This window comes from Trematomus bernacchii, unplaced genomic scaffold, assembly GCF_902827165.1.
Source record: "Trematomus bernacchii unplaced genomic scaffold, fTreBer1.1, whole genome shotgun sequence".
Lineage (NCBI taxonomy): Eukaryota > Metazoa > Chordata > Actinopteri > Perciformes > Nototheniidae > Trematomus > Trematomus bernacchii.
The window spans coordinates 2,154,792-2,177,475 of record NW_022987370.1 but is presented as its reverse complement, the minus strand read 5'-3'; the positions used below and the strand labels follow the sequence as shown (position 1 = coordinate 2,177,475).

Genomic DNA, 22,684 nt, shown 5'->3' with positions numbered 1-22,684 from the left:
CAGGAAGCTGTAAACTGGAGTCTGAAATAAGCTGCTACATCTGTAGCATCCGTTGGAAGGACAACAGAAAATAGCATCCCAGTGCCGGACCTATCAGCCATAGATGACCCGGCGGCTACACAGCCAAAGCTCATAAAGTACCCTCAGACACTTTTCGGTGCCCACTGGTATGACAAGTACACACTCTTGGAGTATAGCATTAGCAAGGACAGTGTGTTTTGTAAAATGTGCCGGCATTTTAGTGAGAGAGGCGGGGCCGGCGGAGAAGATACATTCAGTCGCCATGGTTACAGGGACTGGAAATATATCGACTATGCTCTCGGTAAACACGAATGCAGCGCAGCTCATGCAATAGCTATGGAGAGAAATACAAACTACAGACAGTGCGAGAAGTCTGACCATGGAACCATCCTCCATCAGCTACTCAACCCAGAGGGCCGACACTGACAGGGAGAGATCATTGAGAAAAATCGGGAACACGTAAAGTTTTACCGGACATAATTCTCACGTGTGCAAAGCAAGAGATTCCGCATTTCATATTGAGACTAAATATCTAGGAAAATGATTAAGAAACGTAGAGCTAAAATGTCGTGCCATTTGCAACTACCAGAGCGCACCCTGACGCGGCAGGCATTCTCCAGCCCAAATCAGCAAAGCTTATGAGTGTGAAGCAACAGTATCTGCTGCCCAGCTGCTTTAGTATGAAACGTATACTTCAGCTCATGAAAGCCATTACGCACGGCCGCTCACTTCGCTAGATCCGCTAAAAAGGACATCAGCCTGCGGTCTAACCACACAGACACACATCAGGTGTTCGCTCATTATTCCGTATTCTGCCGTTGTATGCTCTTTGTTTCTAAATGTATCAATGTATTGTGAACCAAAACTAAATAACATGCAGTAGTTTAACATTTAACTTAACTCATTGCGGCGTGCCGCTTAATCATTTAAAGGGGACCTATCATGCAAAATGCACTTTTGTACGTCTTTTCTACATGAATATGTGTCCCCGGTGTTCCAGGGAACTCACCAAGTGTCAGAAAACACAACCCTCTCTATTTTCCTCCATACCCAAATCTCTAAAAAAGGGGCTGCAACGGATCTGATAAAAACTGATCCAGATTTGAACACTGTCCTGACGTCAGGACGGTGGCGCTACGGCTATTGGGCCAACTCCACCAATCAGGAGGAGACAGCCACGGCCATTGCCGTTCAAAAGCGCTGGAGAGGCTGTAGTACATATGCCAGGCCTGTAGATGGTGCTGTTCTCACTGAATCAGCCCTTGCTAAAACAGAGCTAAAAAAGTGCAAATTGAGCAAAATGAGGCTGGCTAAAATGCATGATCTGTTTGGTATTTTGAAAAAAAAAAAGTATAAATATGCCTTATATAGGTATGGTCCTACACTATATTATTCAAATATAGCATGATAGGTCCACTTTAAATAATATTTAAGCTTCTTATAAGTGAAAATGTTGAAAAGAGAAGGGTTTAGAAAAAGTGTCTTTACTATAGGGAATATGCATTACACAGTTGCCTACAATGATATGCAGGCATTTATTTTAATTTTATTTTTGTTAACGAGAAACATCTATTAGAACAGGCCCAGCCGAAATTACATTGGCCCACCCACAATTGAAATCCTGGCGCCGCGGCTGTGGCCTACTATATCTCCAAGGAAAGATACAACAATGAGGATGTACAGACGATGAGTTCCTCAGAGAAACAATCCCAAATAATCTGAAACCCTCTTCAAATGAATCGTTGGAGCATCTGATTTAACTGTAAGAAAACTACTGATGATGGAAGAATATATATTTGTGTGCAGAAGCTATTATGAAAAGTAACCCAAAGCGTGACACGTAGTGTTTATTATATGTGGAGATTATCCTGCTGAACAAAACCGGTACGTTTCATAACAGTTTGAAATAATCAGAAACTAAGGTTTTTCTTTAGTTGTTGAGTATTTCCATCAACGGATCACAGCGTTACAGAGAGCTGAATGTGCACCTCCACTAAGGATCATCATATGGAGACTAGAGATTAAAAGTGCATTTCTGTTTCTCCTCTTTCTTTCCAGAGAGTCTGCCTGGTTTTAAATGACTCACTCAGAAGAGTCAAAGCCACTCGTATAGAAATAGGGATTCATTTACAAAATGTACCTCTTTCTGCGCTGCTTTACTGAGAACAGCTTTAAAGAGACACACTAAGAGACACAGGAGGTGAGGAAGAGTCACACATTAGAAAACATAGACTGTCTGTAGTCATCACATTACTTATTACTCAGAGTAACCAGAGGACAGTAATCTTCTGACACTAGGTGGCACCAGATATGAACATTATATTTTCTCTGAACTGAATCAGGAAATACTTTCACTTTAGCAGAAAGTAAACACAACAGAAAGCTGCCGGTTTAAAATCCCCCCCCCCCCCCCCCCCCCACTGTGGATTTAACCCAACAACCAAATGAGCCAACATGCTAAACCCTGAGTTTGTGTAGATAAAATAACACAGCGGGTTTTCAGGGGGTAGACCCTAAATGCAATGGCAAATAAACCTGTGAACTTGTATTTAAATCTCAATATGAAAATTGAAGACAAACAACCTAATGTTGTCAAATCTCACAATAATAAGTTTAATCTTACGATTTACTTTATTAATACCACATTTGGAAACGTTCACGTTACAGCATGATGTGAAAAAAGACATTGCACATGACAAAATCAAATCAAAATCGGTCTAGGATGTTTTTTGATCAACTCTTCTGGTATAATTTGGGATATTTGTCAAAGAAAATAGTGCTGTCAAATTGAATAACATGTTGCATGTGACTTCTTTAGATGATTTCAACTCAATTAAATAGTGATTTATTTTTTAATCTGAAGCAATGCATCATGTTCTATAACAGCATTTTTCAAACTGTGGGGCTCGTGGAGGTTTGCGGAAGCTGTTCAATCCATAATAACAAATACAATGATAGCTGGATCTTTGTGTCTTGTTATTATTAGCAGAGAAAATGTAATGTTGGTACAACTATATACTATAAATCCTACCAATCTACGTGGGAAACGGGTTGGGGGGGGGCTCGAAAATATTTCCAATTACCCAATGGGGGGCCTGACAGAAAATGTTTGGGAAACTCTAAAAGTCATGAGTTTCTCAGAAAAACTGTGTTCAGATTTGTGAAGAGAATGATCCAAGAGGCTTTTTAAAGACTTTATTTCAAGTTAACAAGGAGGAGATGTTTCTCAACACATAAAGGAAATCCCCCTTGATCCTTATTCTTATTCTTTAACTATACGTGTTAAACGTTATTTAAACTGGTTTGAGTACTTTATATCCTCCTGTCACAGCCTGCAGCTCACTATACTGCAGACTGCATGTTTCATTCCCTGGGCGTATACATACTGCTCAGACAACAGAAAACAACACACCTTTCTAAACCTTGTTGAAACACCAAGGTGAAACTATCCTTTTGTTTTTCATCGGACATATTCAGCATGATATCCAGAAGACAGAGCTGTCAGCACTGAGGTCTCTACAGTCTCAAATCTTTACAGGTAAGAACCAGAACACATGTTTCTACTTTATTAAGGAAATATATCTTACTGCTGCTTTCTGTTTCTCTCCTGTTGAACCTCTTGAACAGGCACCAGATTAAACTAAAATAAGAGAACGAGTTGACGTTTCTCAAACACAAACTGTGCCTCTGTTCGTTCCTTTAAGAGAACGAGCTCAGCCTAATGTCTGAATCGCATGAGACACAAAAAATATATTGAATTAACGCCTAATGTGGTGACTATTGCCACTCAATATCACTAGCTGCTCCTTTACCAGCTTTGATAACACTTTAATGATCAATCATTATAAAACGTATCATATATATTATTCTGAAATGGACCAATCTGCACAATGACTACTTTCACTTTTGGTACTTTAAATATATTTTGATGCTGATACTTTTGTACTTTTACTTTTGGTACATTAAGTATATTTTGATGATAATACTTTTCTACTTTTACTTGAGATCTGAGTACTTCTTCCACCTCTGCTTAAATATAATGTTGGATGGTTTTGATCTAAATGTGTCAACATCTAAAGTCTGATTTAAGACTTGATCATATGTCACATCATTAATCCAGATCTGTAAAGTAACTAAAGGTATTAAATACATGTAGGGGAGTAATAGTATACCATTGACCTCTGAATTGTAGTGGGTTGGAAGTACAAAGAAGCATAACATGGTACTAAGTACTTCATAATTGTACGTAAGTACAGCACTTGAGTGAATGTACTTATCTCTGTATATTATTCTGAAATGGCCCATTGCAACACATTCTTACTCCCAACTCTATATCCCAACTATATGTCAGGATCCTTTGGCGTCACAATAAAACGCAGTAGGGGGCCCTTTAGCATCGATTTTCAACCATCAGGGAGTCCCATTGACTTGCATAGAGCTCCCTGAACATTGGTAATAGACGAGTTGGGATCTCGGAGAAATGCTCTCCGCAGATCCATTCTCACAGCGTTTATCAATCTTTTTCTTACTCAATATCAAGCCACACTTATTGTTTTTACTTCTTTATTTTGATTGTATAATGTCTGACTTTTTTTGCCTCAGTTAGGGGGAGATTAGGGGCTCAGAATACTGACATCTGTATTGTTTCATCGTTTTTTCGTTCTAATTTTGTATTATTTCCTAAACCACACACTGTTATTTACTCAAAAATAAGACGCAATTATCCTTGTGTTTATTTATTTGTTTGATTGTAAACTTAAACTATAAACTTGGATGTGTGCTTCGTGGAAAGAGATTTCAGAGTCATGTGTGTGTGAGTCGTCTCAAATTACCAATTCCTCCCCAAGACACACGCAGTGATACTGTCAGGTTCCGGGAAAATAGGACCCAAGTGCAGTTTAAAGGACTAAAAAAGGTAAGGTAACAAAAAGCGAGCTTTATTCCAAAAAAAAGGCCGATGACAAAAGAAAACAAGATACCAATTAACATTAACAAAACTGGGGAGCACGACAGACAGGAACAAATGTACAGACGGGAACAGGCAGGAGACATGGGTTGCGGTCGAATAATCCAAAAATCAGCTCCTAAATTCTAACCCTATCGTCTATTCCTTAACCTCTGAGTGAAACATCACGGGGTTAAGGGATAGTGGATAGGAGAATTCAAAAGGACTTAGGAGAAGAGACTGCGGTACTTTAGAGAATCCAACTGCACTTCCACTATCCGACGTGTTTATGATGCGCCAGCGGAGGTCATAAATGTGCGCCTGCTGCGGTGGGGAAACTATGGAAACTACAGTTTTCTATACAGCGGACTACAACATGGATGTTTAATAAGAACGAGGGACTACTGTAAACTCATCTAGAGACTCTGCACCGTGCTCTGATGCTGTTGCTTTATGCTTTATGAACAGGGACAACAGAGAAACATATTCTTCATGACCAAAGTTGGAATTGAAATAAAAAAGGAAAGTGAAACTTATGCTCGTCACCCTCTCCCTCCGGTCCACATTAATACAAATGATCCCAATACGTATGATTGTATGAAAAGATCTTCAAATCAATACAAATGTATTTATTATAAACGTTAGTCCTTAACATCTATCACTGTGTATATCACCATTCAAACATCTTTTAAAAGTTGAACAAACCCCACACAGCTTAGTAAAGACTGTGAAATGTTGACTTTATTTGATCATTTCAGTAAAAACTAACGTTCACATTTCTCTTTTTGATTATAATACTGATGAACGTTCAAAACAAAGCACTTTGGCAACTTACCACATACGTTTTAAAATGCTTAATAAGCACCATAACTTTCATGATATCATTTCTCGTTCATAATCGGTTGTTTCCGTGAACGGCCGACTGTTGTGTGACGGCAAATGCCGCGGCCGCAAGGCATTGTGGGGCAGCATTTTCTCCTCTCCTTTCGGCTAGGGAGGTCCAGTGGTTCCTAAGCTAAAGGAGGTTATAAAGGAAGTTTGAAAGCTCCTTTCCTTTCATTTAGAGAATTCGAACGGCACTTATCATGGCTGCCACTGAGGGACTTCCGGGTCATTTCACTCCGTTAGGAAGGTTCCTAAGCTAAATGGACTATTCGACCGCAACCATGGACTAGCAAAGACAAGCGTAGGCGAGGCAGGGAACAAGGACATGAAGAGACAAGGTAGCAGGGACATGGAAAGACGACGAACAGACATGGAGCACAGGGGAAGACAAGACTAAATACACAGAAGGGTAATCACAGGACAAGACAAAGCTGGGCAGGGGATGCAGAAACACAAGGGCAACAGGTGAACACAATCAGACAATCAGACACACCAGGGCCCTTTCTCATGTCTTCAAATGTTCCTCCTCGACTCCCCTCCTCGACTCCTATCCTCGAGACTTAGTCCCGCCCACAGGAGATGCGAGCGGAGGAGCCGAGGAGGGGAACCGAGGAGAGAGGAGGGGAAGCAGCAGGCGGTTAGAGAAATGAGAACTCCTCTCCTCTGAGCGGTCATTTTAAAGAGACGTCCATTAATGATGACAGGAGGCACAGCAGCACTCTGTCTGATGGACAGATGTGTTCATGACGACTTATATATTTACTTTTAATTCATTCACAGTGCGGTATAATGAGACAATAACAGGCTACAGATGCGGACAGACACACAGACACACACACACACACACACACACACACACACACACACACACACACACACACACACACACACACACACACACACACATATATGTATATATTTATATAAATATATACAATTTCAGAATCAAACAGAGCACTCTCATAATAACGTAACACTATCAGAGACTGGATATATCCCCTCTCCCCTCTCTGGTCGCTACAATGAGGGAAATAAATGACGGGCCAAAAGTTTTATTTACAAGTATTACAAGTAAGCAGAGGACACCAAACCAACTGAGACCTGTCTGTCCGCTGCATCTACGCACACACTGTACCACACACACCTACACCACACACACGCACCTACAACTCCTAAAGCATATAATCAGGCTACAGCCGTTGTGTATTTTATTATGTGAAGCACTAAATGGTTTTAGAAAAATATCGACTTTGTTTGTAGATATCTACTAAACTAAAGCAAATAAAGAGAGTATGCCTGTTATACTGAGTGATATATATTATACACACTGCTCTGCTTTCTGCACGGACCTCACAGCTGTTCTCACTGTAAACATCGCGTCGCGATGAAAGCAGTTAATAAAATAATATCCAGGGGATGCATGCAGAGCTGTCATTGGCTGAGATAAGTCCGGCCGTGCGTCTCGACTCTTTGAAACATCACTGTTGCCGGAAATGCATCCACGAAGGAGCCGTGGAGGACCGTGGAGGACCCATCAGTGTATCCTCGGTTATAGCTCCTCCAGAGAGCCTCCTCGACGCTCGATGCTCGGTCCTCGATGTGCATTTCGAGAAATGAGATGTCCTTCAACATGGCGCGCTAAAATTCATTTCCGGGTCACTACCGGAGGACCGAGGAGTCGAGGAGTCGAGGAGGGACATTTGATGACATGAGAAAGGGCCCAGGGGAACTAACGACAGGGAGGCAAACACAGGAAGTAGGATCAGACAAGACACAAGGAGGAAAACATTTCAAAATAAAAAGTGGAAAATGAAAACATAAATCCAAAACCATGACAGATACAGCTCCTCTAATGTGGAGAGAGTGACTCAGCAGAAAGGACACATTCGCCATGGGACATACGCCCACTTCCGTTTTTAACCTAAACTCCCCCCACATTCAAATTCACGTAATGAACGAAAATCGCTACGTATATCTAGGGTGCGGAGACGAATTCCAGATGTCCCAACAAAACAAAAAAGTCCAAAACCTCTAGAAGGGTGGGTCGAGGGGGTCTGGAGGACGGGTTTGGGCTGACAGCCCGGGGGCACGGCAGAGGACCAGGAAGGGGTCTTGGGTGGACGGCCCAGGGGCAAGGCAGAGTTCATGGAGGGGGTCTCAGGCGGACGGCCCGGGCACAAGGCAGAGTTAGAGGAGGGGGTTTCGGGACAGCTCCGGAGGGCGGGCAGGAAGGCGGCGACGGGACAACTCCCGAGGGCGGGCAGGAAGGCGGCGACGGGACAGCTCCCGAGGACTGGCCGGACGGAGGCCGCAATGGGACCCCTCCAGTGTCAGCTGGATCTCCGGAGCACTGGGATCGAGAGCAGGAGCTGGTGGGACCCCTGGCGGGAGAGGCGTAGACGGGACCCTGGACGGAACATGGGCTGGTGTCAGTGGGACCCCCGACGGAGCAAGGGCTGGTGTCGGCGGGACCATCAACAGGAGAGGACAGGGAGTTGGCAGGACCCCCGGCGAAACAGGTGTCGGCGGGATAGTCACCGGTGTTGTCGGGACAGGTGTTCGCGACAAAACAAGGGCTGGTGTCGGCAGGACCCTCGGCGTAGCACGTGTCGACGGGTCCACCAACAGGACAGGACACGGAGTTGGCAGGACCCTCAGCGGAACCCCCAACGAAACAGGACATGGAGTTGGGAGGACCCCCGACGAAACAGGTGTCGGTTGGCCCCTCAACGGAATAGGACGTGGAGTTGGCAGGACCCCCGACGAAACAGGTGTCGGCTGGACCCTCAACGGAACAGGACATGGAGTTGGCAGGACCCCCGACGAAACAGGTGTCGGCTGGACCCCCAACAGCACAGGACATGAAGTTGGCAGGTCCCCCAGCGGAACCCCCAACGAAACAGGACGTGGAGTTGGCAGGACCCCGGAATAAACAGGTGTCGGCTGGACCCCCAACGGAACAGGACATGGGGTTGGCAGGACCCCCGGCAGGACAGCAGTCGGCGGGACCCCCAACGGGACAGGACATGGTGTTGGCAGATCCCCAGCAGAACACCCAACGGAACAAAGCATGGAGTTGGGACATGAGTAGGGACTAGAGAAGGGACATGAGAAGGGATTTGAGATGGGATTTGAAAAGGGACTTGAGAGGGGACTTGAGAGGGCACTCGAGAGGGGACTCGAGAAGGGACTTGAAAGGGGACTTGAGAGGGGACTAGAGAAGGGACTAGAGAAGGGACTAGAGAGGGGATTAGAGAAGGGACTAGAGAAGGGACTTGAGAAGGAACTTGGGAAGGGACTAGAGAAGGGACTAGAGGAGGGACTTGAGAAGGGACTTGAGAAGGGACTTGAGAGGACCGGACCGCCAACAGGAGACGGGGACCTGGAGTCGGTCGGAACGCCGATAGGACACGGGGAACTGGCGTCGGTCGGAACGCCGACAGGACACGGGGGGCTGGCGTCGGTCGGAACGCCGACAGGACACGGGGAACTGGCGTCGGTCGGAACGCCGACAGGACACGGGGGGCTAGCGTCGGCCGGGGAGCCAGTACTGGAGCTGAAACTGGAGCCAGAAACATGGCAGCAGGGGCCGGAACTGGAGCCGGAAACATGGCTGCTGGGGCACGGGCTGGAATCCTGGTCTTGCGTCTCCTAGAGACCTTTTGGAGACTCCGTGGACCTCCTAAGGCCAGGCCGGATCCCAGGAAGGGGTTCGAGGCTTGAGACAGGCACTCAGGGCTGCTTATAAAAACCTTAAGCCACTCGGGCAACAAGCTCCAGAGCCAGGGCTTGTTGGCCACCTCCATGCGTGGCTCCTTCAGGGCAGCCTCCTTGGCCGCTCTGGATGAGACTCTCATCCACTTGTAAAAGATATACTCAAGAGTGTTCATCAGCGGATCCAACTCTTGAGGGAAAAAAACTGCTGGGTCCATACTGGTCTGTTCCTACTGTCAGGTTTGGGGAAAATAGGACCCAAGTGCAGTTTAAAGGACTAAAAAAGATATATACGTATATCTAGGGTGCGGAGACGAACAAAAAAGCCTCTTGGAGGTGTATAAAAAAACGTACAAGAAGTTGGCCATATTTCATTTGGCGTTGGAAAAACACGATTTTTCGCCCTCCGTGCTTTAACGAACTCCTCCAAGGGATTTTATCCGATCGACTCCAAATTCTGCGAGTAGCGTCTCGAGACGCATGATATCATAACTCCAACTGACATGCTCAGAACGCCACCAAACATCAGACTATCACTAACACTGCTGCCCTGAACAGCTCTACGTCAAATCTGATGTTACATAATGTGGCGTTACCATGGCATCCCTCGCCACAAAACACGATGTTGCTTTAACTCCAATGGACACGGTCCGATCGTCCCCAAATCTTCACTTGTAAGTCACCGGTCCATGCCTCAACAGCTCCATGTCAAATCTGAGATCTCACCATGTGCCGTTTCAATGGAAACGCATCCCTTGCCAAAAAACACGATGTTGTCATAACTCAATGGAAAATCGTCCAAACGGCCCCAGACTTCAGATGATGGTTAATGGTCCGGCCCTCAACATGTCTATATGATAATTGTGAAATTCGCTAAAACGCTGTTGCTGTAACTTCCCACGTTTGCCAACGGCCGAGTGAGGAAAACACCTGTGTGACGTAGACGTGCTGACACCAGCGAACCCGCACGGAGCGCCAAAGACCCGCTCATCGCTGCTTGCAGCTTTAATTATTGTTATTATTCATAAAGATTCTGAAAGAAAACTAAAGGGGTTTAGTTTGTCCTCTCTTTCTGCTTTGTTCACTGATCTCAGTTTAACGAAAATATAATGTTTATCTGGCGCCACTTGTCCGACATATGTTACTGTTCCTGGTATTAGTCCTCTGTGTAATAAGTAATGTGGTAAAGACAGACTGTATGTTTTCTAATGTGTGATTTGTGTGTGTGTGTGTGTGTGTGTGTGTGTGTGTGTGTGTGTGTGTGTGTGGGTGTGTGCATTTACCCTCCCTGAATGTTATTTACTGAATGAAAACTCTCTTCTTGCAATGTGACAGAAATCCAGTAATGAATGGATATATTAAAGTTTTAGTAGTTATTCCCATAGTTGCTTTGTTCCTTTTTTAACCACATTTCCCTCACTGTTGTTCTCTCTTCCTGTGTGTATATACAATATACACATAAGCTTTATTTTTGTCCTGTATTTGTCATGTGCAATGTCTTTTTCCACATGCTGTAACGTGAACGTTTCCAAATGTGGTGTTAATAAAGTAAATCGTAAGATTAAACTTGTTATTGTGAGATTTGACAACATTAGGTTGTTTGTCTTCAATTTTCATATTGAGATTTAAATACAAGTTCACAGGTTTATTTGCCGTTGCATTTAGGGTCTACCCCCTGAAAACCCGCTGTGTTATTTTATCTACACAAACTCAGACTGTGTGTGTGTGTGTGTGTGTGTGTGTGTGTGTGTGTGTGTGTGTGTGTGTGTGTGTGTGTGTGTGTGTGTGTGTGTGTGTGTGTGTGTGTGTGTGTGTGTGTGTGATTGTGTATGTGTGTCCTCTCGCAGGAAGAAGATGACCTTCATCATCCTGCTGCTCCTCTTCCTCACCCCCCGTGTCTCTGGTTAGTTTACTCCTTTATTTCCCACTTAGACACAATTGAATTTTATTGAAAAACTTGAATTCAATAAAAGTTCAATGATTATTCTCAATAATTCAAATTCAATGCACAACAATGTTTTTTATGATAGATTTTATTTTTTTCTCAACATGCTTAATATAAAAACAGTTGTCCTCTTCTTCTTTGTTTTCCATTATAGCTAGCACTAATACTCTTCTGTACCTTCATTTCCCAGCATGCAGCTCTGTTATAAATAAGAGCACACTGTTACTGGTTAGTTCCAGTTTGTCTCTTTAAAGCTGTTCTCAGTAAAGCAGCACATGAACATAGCTGCAGTTTAAAGAGTCCCTCTGTGTCTCCTCCACAGAAACATAGCTGCAGTTTAAAGAGTCCCTCTGTGTCTCCTCCACAGGAACATAGCTACAGTTTAAAGAGTCCCTCTGTGTCTCCTCCACAGGAACATAGCTGCAGTTTAAAGAGTCCCTCTGTGTCTCCTCCACAGGAACATAGCTGCAGTTTAAAGAGTCCCTCTGTGTCTCCTCCACAGGAACATAGCTACAGTTTAAAGAGTCCCTCTGTGTCTCCTCCACAGTAACATAGCTGCAGTTTAAAGAGTCCCTCTGTGTCTCCTCCACAGGAACATTTGTAGTGAATGTGACTCAGACTTCCTATCAGGCAGAGGAGAACCAGAACATCACCCTGGAGTGGACCTTCAGCACCAGAACAGACACTTCCCTACACTACCTTTTTATCGTCTGTCAGCTGTTCACTTATAAAAGGACCTACGTCCTCTTTCATCTCCATGGAGGTATTGAAACCCCAGATTCTCAGGATCCAGAGTTTGCAGGACGAGTCCAGTGGAACAAAGACGTCCTCACAGAAGGACGCCTCACACTTCATGTCTCCAGACTCAGGACCAGTGACTCTGGGTTTTATCGGTGTGACATACTCGTACATGATGGGAGTAACTCCAGCAGATGCTGGCTCAACGTCACTGGTGAGTAAACTCAGTAGAAGTCTAGAGGCTCCACAGAGCCAAATACTAATTCATACATCCATTATGTTGCCTCAAATTGGATCATATACGCCAATAATTGAACAGTTAACAGTTGGAAAAGGAAATACTCAACAAAGTCACTAGGAAGCCTCTGAGGACCATTAATGTCATCCAGAAAGACCAAAAGAGTCCTGCTGCTCAAATCTTAAGAACGGCTTGTTTGAACTGTTTCAAATGTGCACAACTCATTTTAAAATAAAACTCTACACTCAAATGAACTGTGTTCCAAACCAGCACAGAACTAATTTGAGTGGAAAAGGGGAAACTGAGAAGCTGGAACCACAGGATGTTTTTCAGAAGAATGAAGGTTGCAGATTGTCATGTTTTCACTGTATATTAACACTAAAATGGTTCATCATGTTATATTCTGTTCTTTTCCACAGCTGCTAAAGACTTAAAACCTCAGAGAACAACAGAGAGTCCACAAAAAGAGTGTCGCAGAACACACGTTGGAGTACCAGCAGCTGTTCTGATTCTCTTTGTCGTCAGCATTGCCTACATTGTTTTAAGAAGATATAAGAGAAGAAACAATGAAGCTATGCAGATGGAGAGTTCATCAGAGAAACAAACCATCAAGACTAACATGTCTCCGTCTGAATCTGAGCATAAAGTGAGATTCTCCAACAGCAGGGATACGGTCGAATTGTCAGTTAAGCTTAGGAACCTTCCTAACGGAGTTAAATGACCCGGAATACTTACTGATATACACCTGAACATCAGCAGGAGAGGACTCTTTAAAGTCAAGACACTACATGCATATATATACATATATATACATATTATATACACACACACAACCTTGGATGTCTTCAGTCTCAGAGCATCACAGGACGAGAGTTTTCCGTTCAGAGACTCCCCTCAACTGAAGACGTACTGCGACATGATCCTTTTATAGAGAGCCGAAGTCCCTCCCTTTCCGGTGATCCACCATGGGACCTTATTTCGGAAAAAAATATGTATTGAATTCAATGGCGAGAGATAAATTATCTTTCGATCCCGTTTGAATTTTGCCATGAATTACACATATGATGTTTGTCAATCTTCAAAAATAATTTCCAAGTCAAAAAAGTCACAGTTTGCCGTAAAACTGTGACTAGTGTCACCAACACCAGAATGAGGCAAAAAGTATTAACCCTTAGATGCATAATTGGGTCTTTTTGGACCCGGTGAGGTGGTTTTCTTAGAGTATCTCTGTAATTACATTTTTTTATCATTTCATATTCCAGCTATTCCTCAAAAAACATGTTTTGGATATCATGCCATTCAAATTTTTAATTTACATTTTAAGAAATTGTAGTTTTTGTATTAGTACCCCAAGCTTCCATAAGTGGGTCAAAACTGACCCGCATGCATTTTCTATGGAATCCTCTGGGAAAACGTTTTTTTTCAAAATGCAAAAGACATTTCTAAAATTATAAATAGTGAAAGATTAAATATAAAATATTTCTAGTGTGAACCAAAATATAATACTAAATATTATACAAGAGATTTTTCTTAACCAAAATGACAAAAATTGCATAAAAACACATATTATTCTAATACGGGTCCTTTTAGACCCACTTATGGAAGAGTGTAGTGTCCAGTCACTCGGGCATCTAAGGGTTAAGAACTGCGTGATCGCTGTGTATGCTGTGGACAGAGATGGATTCGGAGGTCCTCCTTAGCTATTAGCTTCACGTTAGCATGTTGTCTTTGCAGGTGCTGGTTGAGGTTTGACGTTGTGTTTGCAGCAGTGGATAAAAGCTTCTGACCTGGACATAGTTTGCACCTCACCGTCACATTCCTGTCCTTTCTTCGGACGAACTCAAAATAATGGGCAGACCTCCACCCCTCGAAAGTTATCGCTGTTGTCTCAACCATGTTTATGCACTGCATGTGGACGCGCAAGTCGAGCAAATGTTACGTAAATATAAACCTGCGGCGGAAATCCGTCTTGTCTGTCAAAGGGAGAATCTAGTAATTCTTTATGTTAGTAGGCTAACTGTAGTGTGATTACTGATTTTATAAAAGTAACGAAGTAACACGTGTCAGGCAATGTTAGTAACTGTAGTGTGATTACTGAATTATAAAAGTAACGCGTTACATTACTCCGTTACCGACAAAAGTAATATTATTACAGTAACGCGTTACATCCAACTCTGGCTGTGGATAACAATAGTGTTGGCAAGGACAAGGTACACAGAAAACTAGTTGCTAAAACACAACACAAGAGTGTACCTTGTTTGTTAGCTAGCTGAGATTAACGTTACACATTACACTCGTTTAACACTCACCGAAACATTGTACAGCCGGTCCCGCATGCTGGATCTTACGGAACAGTCTAACTCCCCTTTTGTGTAATACCAGCTCTCAACATGCCCAGACGTGTCATGATTTCAACCTCGTTTAATACTTTTTGCCTCATTCTGGTGTTGGTGACGTGTGTTGTGCGAGACCAGAGATGTAGTTCATGGAGCGGTTTCACACAAAAATAAGTGTTACTTCACAGTTTTACGACAAACCTTTTTTTTATTGACTTGCAAAATTATCTTTTAAATTGAAAAACATCATATGTCTAATGCATGGCACAATTCAAACGGGATCGAAAGATAATTTTTCTCTCGCCATTGACTTCAATGCATCAGTTTTCCAAAATAAGGTCCCATGGAGTTCCACCGGAAAGGGAGGGACTTAGGCTCTCTATATGGAGTGGAGAAGGGGGAAGATCAGAGAACAGCCAATCACAACCATGAACATTCTCCTCGAGACGATTGTCCCACCACGCCCACTCCTGCATGACCAGCATCGTCACAGCCTCAGAGCCTCACCCTGTTATACCCTTTAAATATACAGTCTGGTCATCCCAAAGTGTATGCATCTGCAGCTACAGTCGCTTCATAGAGCATATTTTTCCAGTAAATTGATGAAAATAGCGCTTTTTAAATATAAAGGAGATCACAGATATGCTTTATGGGTTTAAGAATAATAAACCAATATGTATAATAGCCCCCTAAGTACCCTCTCTTTTTGTTTTGTTTATCTCTTCTCGTGATTTGAATTCAGTTCACTCTCATTACCGTCTAACCACAAAGGAAACGAGTAATGTAGGATACAGTCTATGGCAGGGGTCGGCAACAGGCGGACCGCGGTCCGGATCCGGACCCAGACGCCGACCTATACGGACCCGGACCTATAATCAATACATTAATAGGGGATTTCAACTTTGACGGGGCGATTCCATTTTAACCGCTGCCGACAGCGAAAGAGACGAGTGAGCGATACAGGGAGAGAAACACAGAAGAAGAGATGAGAGTGCGGCAGAGAGAAGCGGAGAGGAAAGTGAGTAAAGAGAATAATTAGCGATACAGGGAGAGAAGCGGAGAGGAGAGTGAACAGGCGTGTTAGCGGCAGACAGGGAGAGACAAATAATTACACATGGCGCTCTCCAAGAAGAGGAAAGTGGACAGAGAGAACAGAGCTTGTAATCCTGAGTGGACGGACTCATTCATGTTCATCCTGCCCACTGGGAGCACAGAGCCAGTGTGTCTCATTTGTTCAGAGACCGTGGCACTCATTAAAAGTGTCAAAACGCCACTATTACCCCTTTCACACCAACGCAACTCCGGTTCTAGCTCCGTGCTAGAGCTTTTCAGGTTCGGAACCGGTACTTCGGTTTAGCTCCGGCTCTTTTCACACCGCTCAGAGACCGACTGGTGCTGCCGCTGCTGCGTCATGACGTCACAGTTTACGTCGCTGATTTTCTCCCCAACGGAGCTCACCTCACAATAACAACGGGCCGGGGACTGCGTTGCTTTTAATCATACGAAGCCAGATTAAATTAAATAACGACTTCTCCAACCTTATACTTTTCTCCAGAGTGCCGTGGTTCATTGTTTATTAATGTGTTTCAGCGGCATTTACCGACTGCTACAGTGCTGCTGCTCTTCCACGAGTGTATTCTCCCGTTAGCTCCGGGTTAGCTCACACGGCTCTAAAGTATTCACTGTCTGACTGTCACACAAGCAGCTGATACATATCCCCAGTTCCCCTTAAGTGAATGTGTGTCAGTCTGAATTGACGCTGTTTGGTGTCAGTCTGAATTGACGCTGTTTGGCATCACAACGCTGTTATGAAAGTTTCTCTGGTATAACATGGGTGATGTTAGCATAGCAACCGAAGCTAAACTGACTACTTGCTAAGCCGTTTTCTACAGGCACTTTTTACCGGCGTATTTTTCATTATGATTCTACTTTTATAGTCGGACATGACAACCTGTGCAGCCCATGTATTGATTCCATCCGATAGCTGCTATAATAACAAACAAAACGTCTGCCTGCTCTCCACAATGATCAATAACAGCGAACGGATGGTCAAAGTAAGGTACAAATAAACAGAATCACACGAAGCCTGGTTAGTGTTGCCTGACTTTATAAAGCGTGTTTTTTTTTTTAACAAGTGTGTGGTTGCGTTCTAGTCACTTTGCTCAGCACTACTGCTGGTTACAACTTTTATTTGCCGTACTCGCCTTAACTGTTATCTCAGGTTAATCTCGCCCCCCTCCGACGTAAGCGGTTCTTGCTTCTACACGGACAACTTTTTGGTGCTCGAAACGAACCGGATTCCGGAGCTTAGAGGCTGCTCCGCTGCGGTGTGAACAGGAAAACCCGGTGCTTTTCAAGCACCAGCACCGAACCGGCCCCGAAACACCGTTGGTGTGAAAGGGGTATATGAGACAAAACACAAAGTGTTTGACCAAACATTCCCTCTCAAGTCAGAACTGAGGTCACAAAAAATAAGCAGTCTCAGAGCCCAATATGATCAGTCCACCAGGATCGAAATTAAAACTAAATATTGTTCCAGGCTAACCAATGAGCACCTGCATGTGTATGAGAATGGCCCTGACACCATTTCAGCCCAGATTTACAAACTCCTGGCAGGACAAGCTCGAGATCAATTCTCGCACTGAATACAAAAAAGTGAGTGAGGGACTGCAATATAAGAGGGAAAGAAAGAGAAACTTTAAAACTGTTCAATTGTTATGATGTGTAAAGACTGATATTGTTCTATAATCGTCTGAAACGGTTAGGTCATGATGTGAAACGGTTAACAAAGAAAAAGGGAAACTCAAGCTGCTGCTACACTTTATTTTATTTATCTAAAATTAAGCACTTTTAAGATGCACACATTTTCAAAAGCTATTTTATTTATTTTCTCTATTTTATTTTTAAAAGTTGTTACATGCAGACGTTGATAAAGCTACAGGCTACTTCAATATATATCACACTAATTCATAAAGCAAGTTAGACATTTTGATGTTCCGGACGACCAAGGTACGTTTTAACCGTTTGTTTTTTAGTTCTAATTGAAACTAATAATAAAACAGAAACGGGTCGTTTTTTTGTTTTTCAATTTTGCCCCAAAACCAAAAAACGGAAATTCAGCTCGTTTTTTCGTTTTTCTGTTCTCACGGGCCGTCTCCACGGCAGCGTTAAAAAAATCTTGGAGGTGGGCGTATCTGAGGCTTGGGGATTTTTTTGCGATCAACCAATCACATGAATCTCCCGCCCGCGACATATGAAGCCAAAAAGCCCGAAGTAAACTGGATATAAACTCCCCAAAACAGGCGAAAACATACCACTGTCTCTGCCACCTCCCTCCATGCCTGGCTCCTCCGGTTTATATCCCGGTAGGTCTGGTCATAAAGCACCGGGTGATTGATTCGCTACCGCTAATTTCTCCTCCATGTTTTGGAATATGAGGAAATGACCTGCGGTCTGTCTCTCCCAGCATACACGCCGTTTGATTGGCTAGAGCTTGAACTGTCAGATTTGCGTACACGGGATTTGATTGGCTGACGCTTCCTCCTCAGTTTCAAAAGTTGAACATTGTTCAACTTTGGATCTTGAAAATCCTGAGAATCTCCGCTCGCCTGCCCACAATGCATTTCGGCGAAAGCGAAAAAAAGTGACGTCACCCCATTGAAAGTGAATGGGCAGAAGCGTTTCAAGATTTTTTAACGCTGCCGTGGAGACGGCCCGTTACTGTTAAAACAAGTATACCACTTAATGTTTCGTTTCCATAGATGGGTGGGTCTCCAGTGCCTCCTTGCTTCTGATTGGCTAGTTTGCCATATGCTTGCGCTGTACTCTTCAAAATAAAGGTTCATACTCTTTGCCTAGACAGTGCAGTGCATGTTTGCACGAATATACATTGAATATATGGCTACATGCAAAACATACAGAACACAGTCTGTCCGTGTGTGGGTGCGTATGTGTGTGCGCGTCTGTCGGTCTGTTGGTCTGTCTGTCTGTCTCGCGATCTGTCTATCTGGCTGTCTGTCTTGCACTGTCATGAATCCCTATTTTATAAAGTATGAGTATCTCTCTGTTTGATGTTACTGACACTGCTGAATTGATGCGGCCGTATTTCCCGTTTGCGTGGTCAAGTCAGCATCGAGGTTTTTTTCTTCAAATCTATATTAAAATAGCTTGGAGGTTGAGGATTGATAAATACTATTTAGAGTACTTTTACTGTGTAGGCTGCTCTGTCAAACTCCCCTCTTGAGTACAATAATGCATGTTTTCTGCTATCTTTGATGAGAGATAAAATGATGTTCTGCCATCAATTCTTAATGAGAGTGATACTGTTTGACTCAGTATACTAATTTAACTACACCAACAAGTACTTTTTCAGGTATTCTTTTTCAAATTCCCCTCCTTAGTACAAGAATGCATCTTAAATAAAAATGTGTCATTAGACTTATATTGTTGGACAGAGTATTTTAAGAGGATATGGTAGACATGATATCAGCACTACTTCCAGTCAGTACTCCAGCAGCAGCTTTTACCCCTTGGGAAATCTTCAGAGAATATCCTGCATAGCTGGTCTATCCTTCAGCAAAGTGACACACCCTGTCACTCTTGTTGGCCTCTTATGATGATGCTGTCTTAACCTTTAACAGCCAGCGCCACCATTTGGTAGAGCACATTTTGTGTTTTGATATCTTGTTGAAAAATAAATAAAAAAGTGTAACTCCATCTGATTCAGCCAGCTCTATCGTTTGGTTGACATGTTATGCACAAAACAACCTCGAGATGTCACTGTGGTTCGAACAGAATGCCCTTCAGCTAGCTTCCACTTAGAAAGTTGGCATGCTAAAAATCACTCCTGAAGAAATCACTCTTTTTGGTCAACTTTTGTAAGGTAACCATATCATTTTTGACATATTTTAGTGTCAGAGCACTGACTGAACATAACTAGATAACTTGATGCACAAAACATTTTTGTAACAAGGGTGTAATTATTTTTTGGAAAATATGCTCAACCAACCGGTCGAATTGGCCTTCATATTGTAAACTAGCAATATTACTTTTTCCAATAAAATATGGTAAATAAATAGATTCATGGTAATATTACTAAATCTAGTACTCCCTTATGAGTCTCAGAGTGAAAGAGTGATACTAATTTATATAGCACCTTTCATGCCATACTGTACAGCCCAAAGTTGCACACAGATGAGCAAGTTAGGCCAACACAGGATATAGACATTTGCTGTTAGGCCAGTTGTTTGTTGTTAGGCCAATTCAGCATATACAGTAAGATGAGCACGTTTTTTTTTATTATGAAAAACACCAAACATTACTTTTTTCCATTTCTTTATTTTCTACAATTATAATTTATTATTTTATAGGAATATATATGGTTGTATATATTGCTCATCTCCCATAAAAGAAAAAAATGTATTTGAGTTTGGGTTTTATTTGAGTTTGATGCATACAAAATACTGTAGCCTACTGTATGATGATTGTTGAAAATGCACTTTTACCAAGGCCAGCACGACCAGTTGGTAGAGGCTCAAAAAAACAAAACTGTGTGGTCAGTCAAAAAAAATAAAAATGGTTTGTGGTTATTTGTCCTATTTGATAAAAAAATGCAAAGAAATAATTTTTCCATAGATTTCTTCTTGGTCTGGCAATTAAAGGGTTAAAATATGATTATTTCTCTGCCCCTAGTTCGTTCCTCGCAGATTCTTCAGTCTCATCAGCCTCATCTTTCCATCTGTCACAGTCAACGCATCAGCCTCCAGCACACTTTCAGTGTCTGACTCATAGACTGTATATATAAACTATGACTATGACTCCATAGAGATATTGTCCTGATGCTGTACAAGGGTGATGCCCCATGATCAAAAAATGACCCCTGTAGAGTCTGAGAGTGCCACTGACCTCTACATGTCACTTGTTAGTTGCTTTTACCTTAAAGCGACTTACATACACTCAATACTGTGGACAATCCTCACAGGAGCTATTTGGGGTGAAGCCCAGGGACACAACGACATGCTGACTGCAGTGGAGATTGAACCAGTGCCCCCCTGATCCAAAGATCAACGCACGATCAGCCACAGCCTCCCTAGCCATATTATGTCTCTCATTAATGTTCATTAATCACCCCTTATAACGATTTTCACACTGCGCATGCTCAGAGTATTTTTCAATGTAATGTGTGTGGCAAAAAAAAAAAGGCCAAAGGGGCACGGAGCTGCCATCCCCACCATACGTCAGCTCACATTATTCAGAACTGATTGGCTGTAAATATGTCACGTGTGCAGTGCTGCGAAACGTCACGTGTAGTGTGAAGAGAAGACGAGAGAGCAGCATATAGCTAACATCACCAGCGATTAAAAAGAAGTAAAAAACGGAAAGAAAATGAATGAAGTTGACCATTTACTGGAGCACACATTTGAGACACTTAGTCTCGGAGAGAAACTGGAGGTAAAGCGCCTCGGTGCCCACCATCCACCGGATTTCCAAATGGTCCAGACTGCGGGCAAAGTGAACCGCGGGTTTAATGCTGAGTGGTTTGCTAAAAAGAAATGGCTAACGGCGAGCATCCAGAAGAATTCCCTCTTTTGCTTTCCTTGCCTGCTTTTTGGTGAAGATCAAGGTACTTGGTCGAGGACAGGTTACAAGGACTTAAAGCATCTTTCGGAGAGGACAATGAAGCATGAGAGCAGCAACAGTCACTTGGAAAATGCCGTAAAATTGGGATTACTGGGAAGGGTGAATGTTGCAGCTCAGATTGACAGCGCCTACAGACGCGGCATTGATGATCATAATAGAAAGGTGGAAGAAAACAGGTACGTGTTGGGTCGGATCATCACCTGTATTAAACTGTGTGGGAAATGTGAGACAGCACTGGGGGGGCCACGACGAGTCGGCGGACTCTCTGAATCCAGGGATATTCAGGTCAATTTTCGAGACAATGTGTGAGGGCGATTCCAGGCTTCGACGGCACTACGAAGCTCAGCCCGTTTTCAAAGGGACATCAAGCACCATACAGAATGAACTCTTGGACTGCATGTATGATGTGTACAGGGAGGAAATATCCAAGCAAGTGGACAACACATCATTTGTTGCCGTTCAGGCCGACGAGACAACCGATGTCTCATGTAAATCGCAAATGGTGATTGTGCTGCGATACATTATGCCTGACCTCACAGTTACAGAGCGTTTTTTGGAGTTTGTGGAAGTAAAGGACAAAACTGGTGTAGGTCTCTCTAACAGCATCAAGGCTGTTCTTGAACCCCTGAAGCTGAAAGAAAAGCTAATCGCTCAGACCTATGACGGGGCGGCCGTCATGAGCGGTAACGTGCGCGGGGTACAGACGGTCATGAAGGAGACGTACCCAAACGCTCAGTTTGTTCACTGCTACGCCCACCAACTGAACCTGACCCTGCAGCAACTGTGTTCAGCAAGGATGAGCATCCTGAAGGTGTTTTTTGCAGATCTAACTGCTTTTTTCCACTTTTTTCTCCGGTGCTCCAAAACGTGTTGCAGCTCTTGCAGAGGCAACACAGAGACGCATACCACGGCCACCGGCTGTGAGATGGAACTTTAAAAGCAGAACTGTGAATCGCGGTTTGGGAGACCCGAGAAGCACTTCTTCAGTGTATGGACCATATACGCACACAACCAGGATGGGATGCGGTCACCATAAGTGAGGCATACGGCCTGTCAAAGAAACTGCGGGACCGAGCATTTATGCAGCTCCTGGAGTTTTTTTCGTTGCTTATGCCAGAAGTGGATGTTTTATACAACACTCTGCAAAAACGAAGCATCGATGCACCTGGGATCAACAGCGCGCTCTGCCGCTTCAAGGAAAATGTCCAGAAAATGAGGCAGCA

General features: G+C 43.4%; 1 protein-coding gene across 1 annotated transcript; it reads left to right on the top strand.

The window, feature by feature from the left end:
• Positions 1 to 3,443: 3,443 nt before the first annotated feature.
• Positions 3,444 to 13,242, top strand: LOC117484570. Its single transcript, XM_034132994.1, has 4 exons — positions 3,444 to 3,559; positions 11,413 to 11,468; positions 12,103 to 12,462; positions 12,906 to 13,242. The coding sequence occupies exons 2-4, from the start codon at positions 11,420 to 11,422 to the stop codon at positions 13,205 to 13,207; spliced, it is 711 nt and encodes a 236-aa protein (XP_033988885.1). The 5' UTR covers positions 3,444 to 3,559; positions 11,413 to 11,419; the 3' UTR covers positions 13,208 to 13,242.
• The last annotated feature ends 9,442 nt before the right edge of the window (positions 13,243 to 22,684 follow it).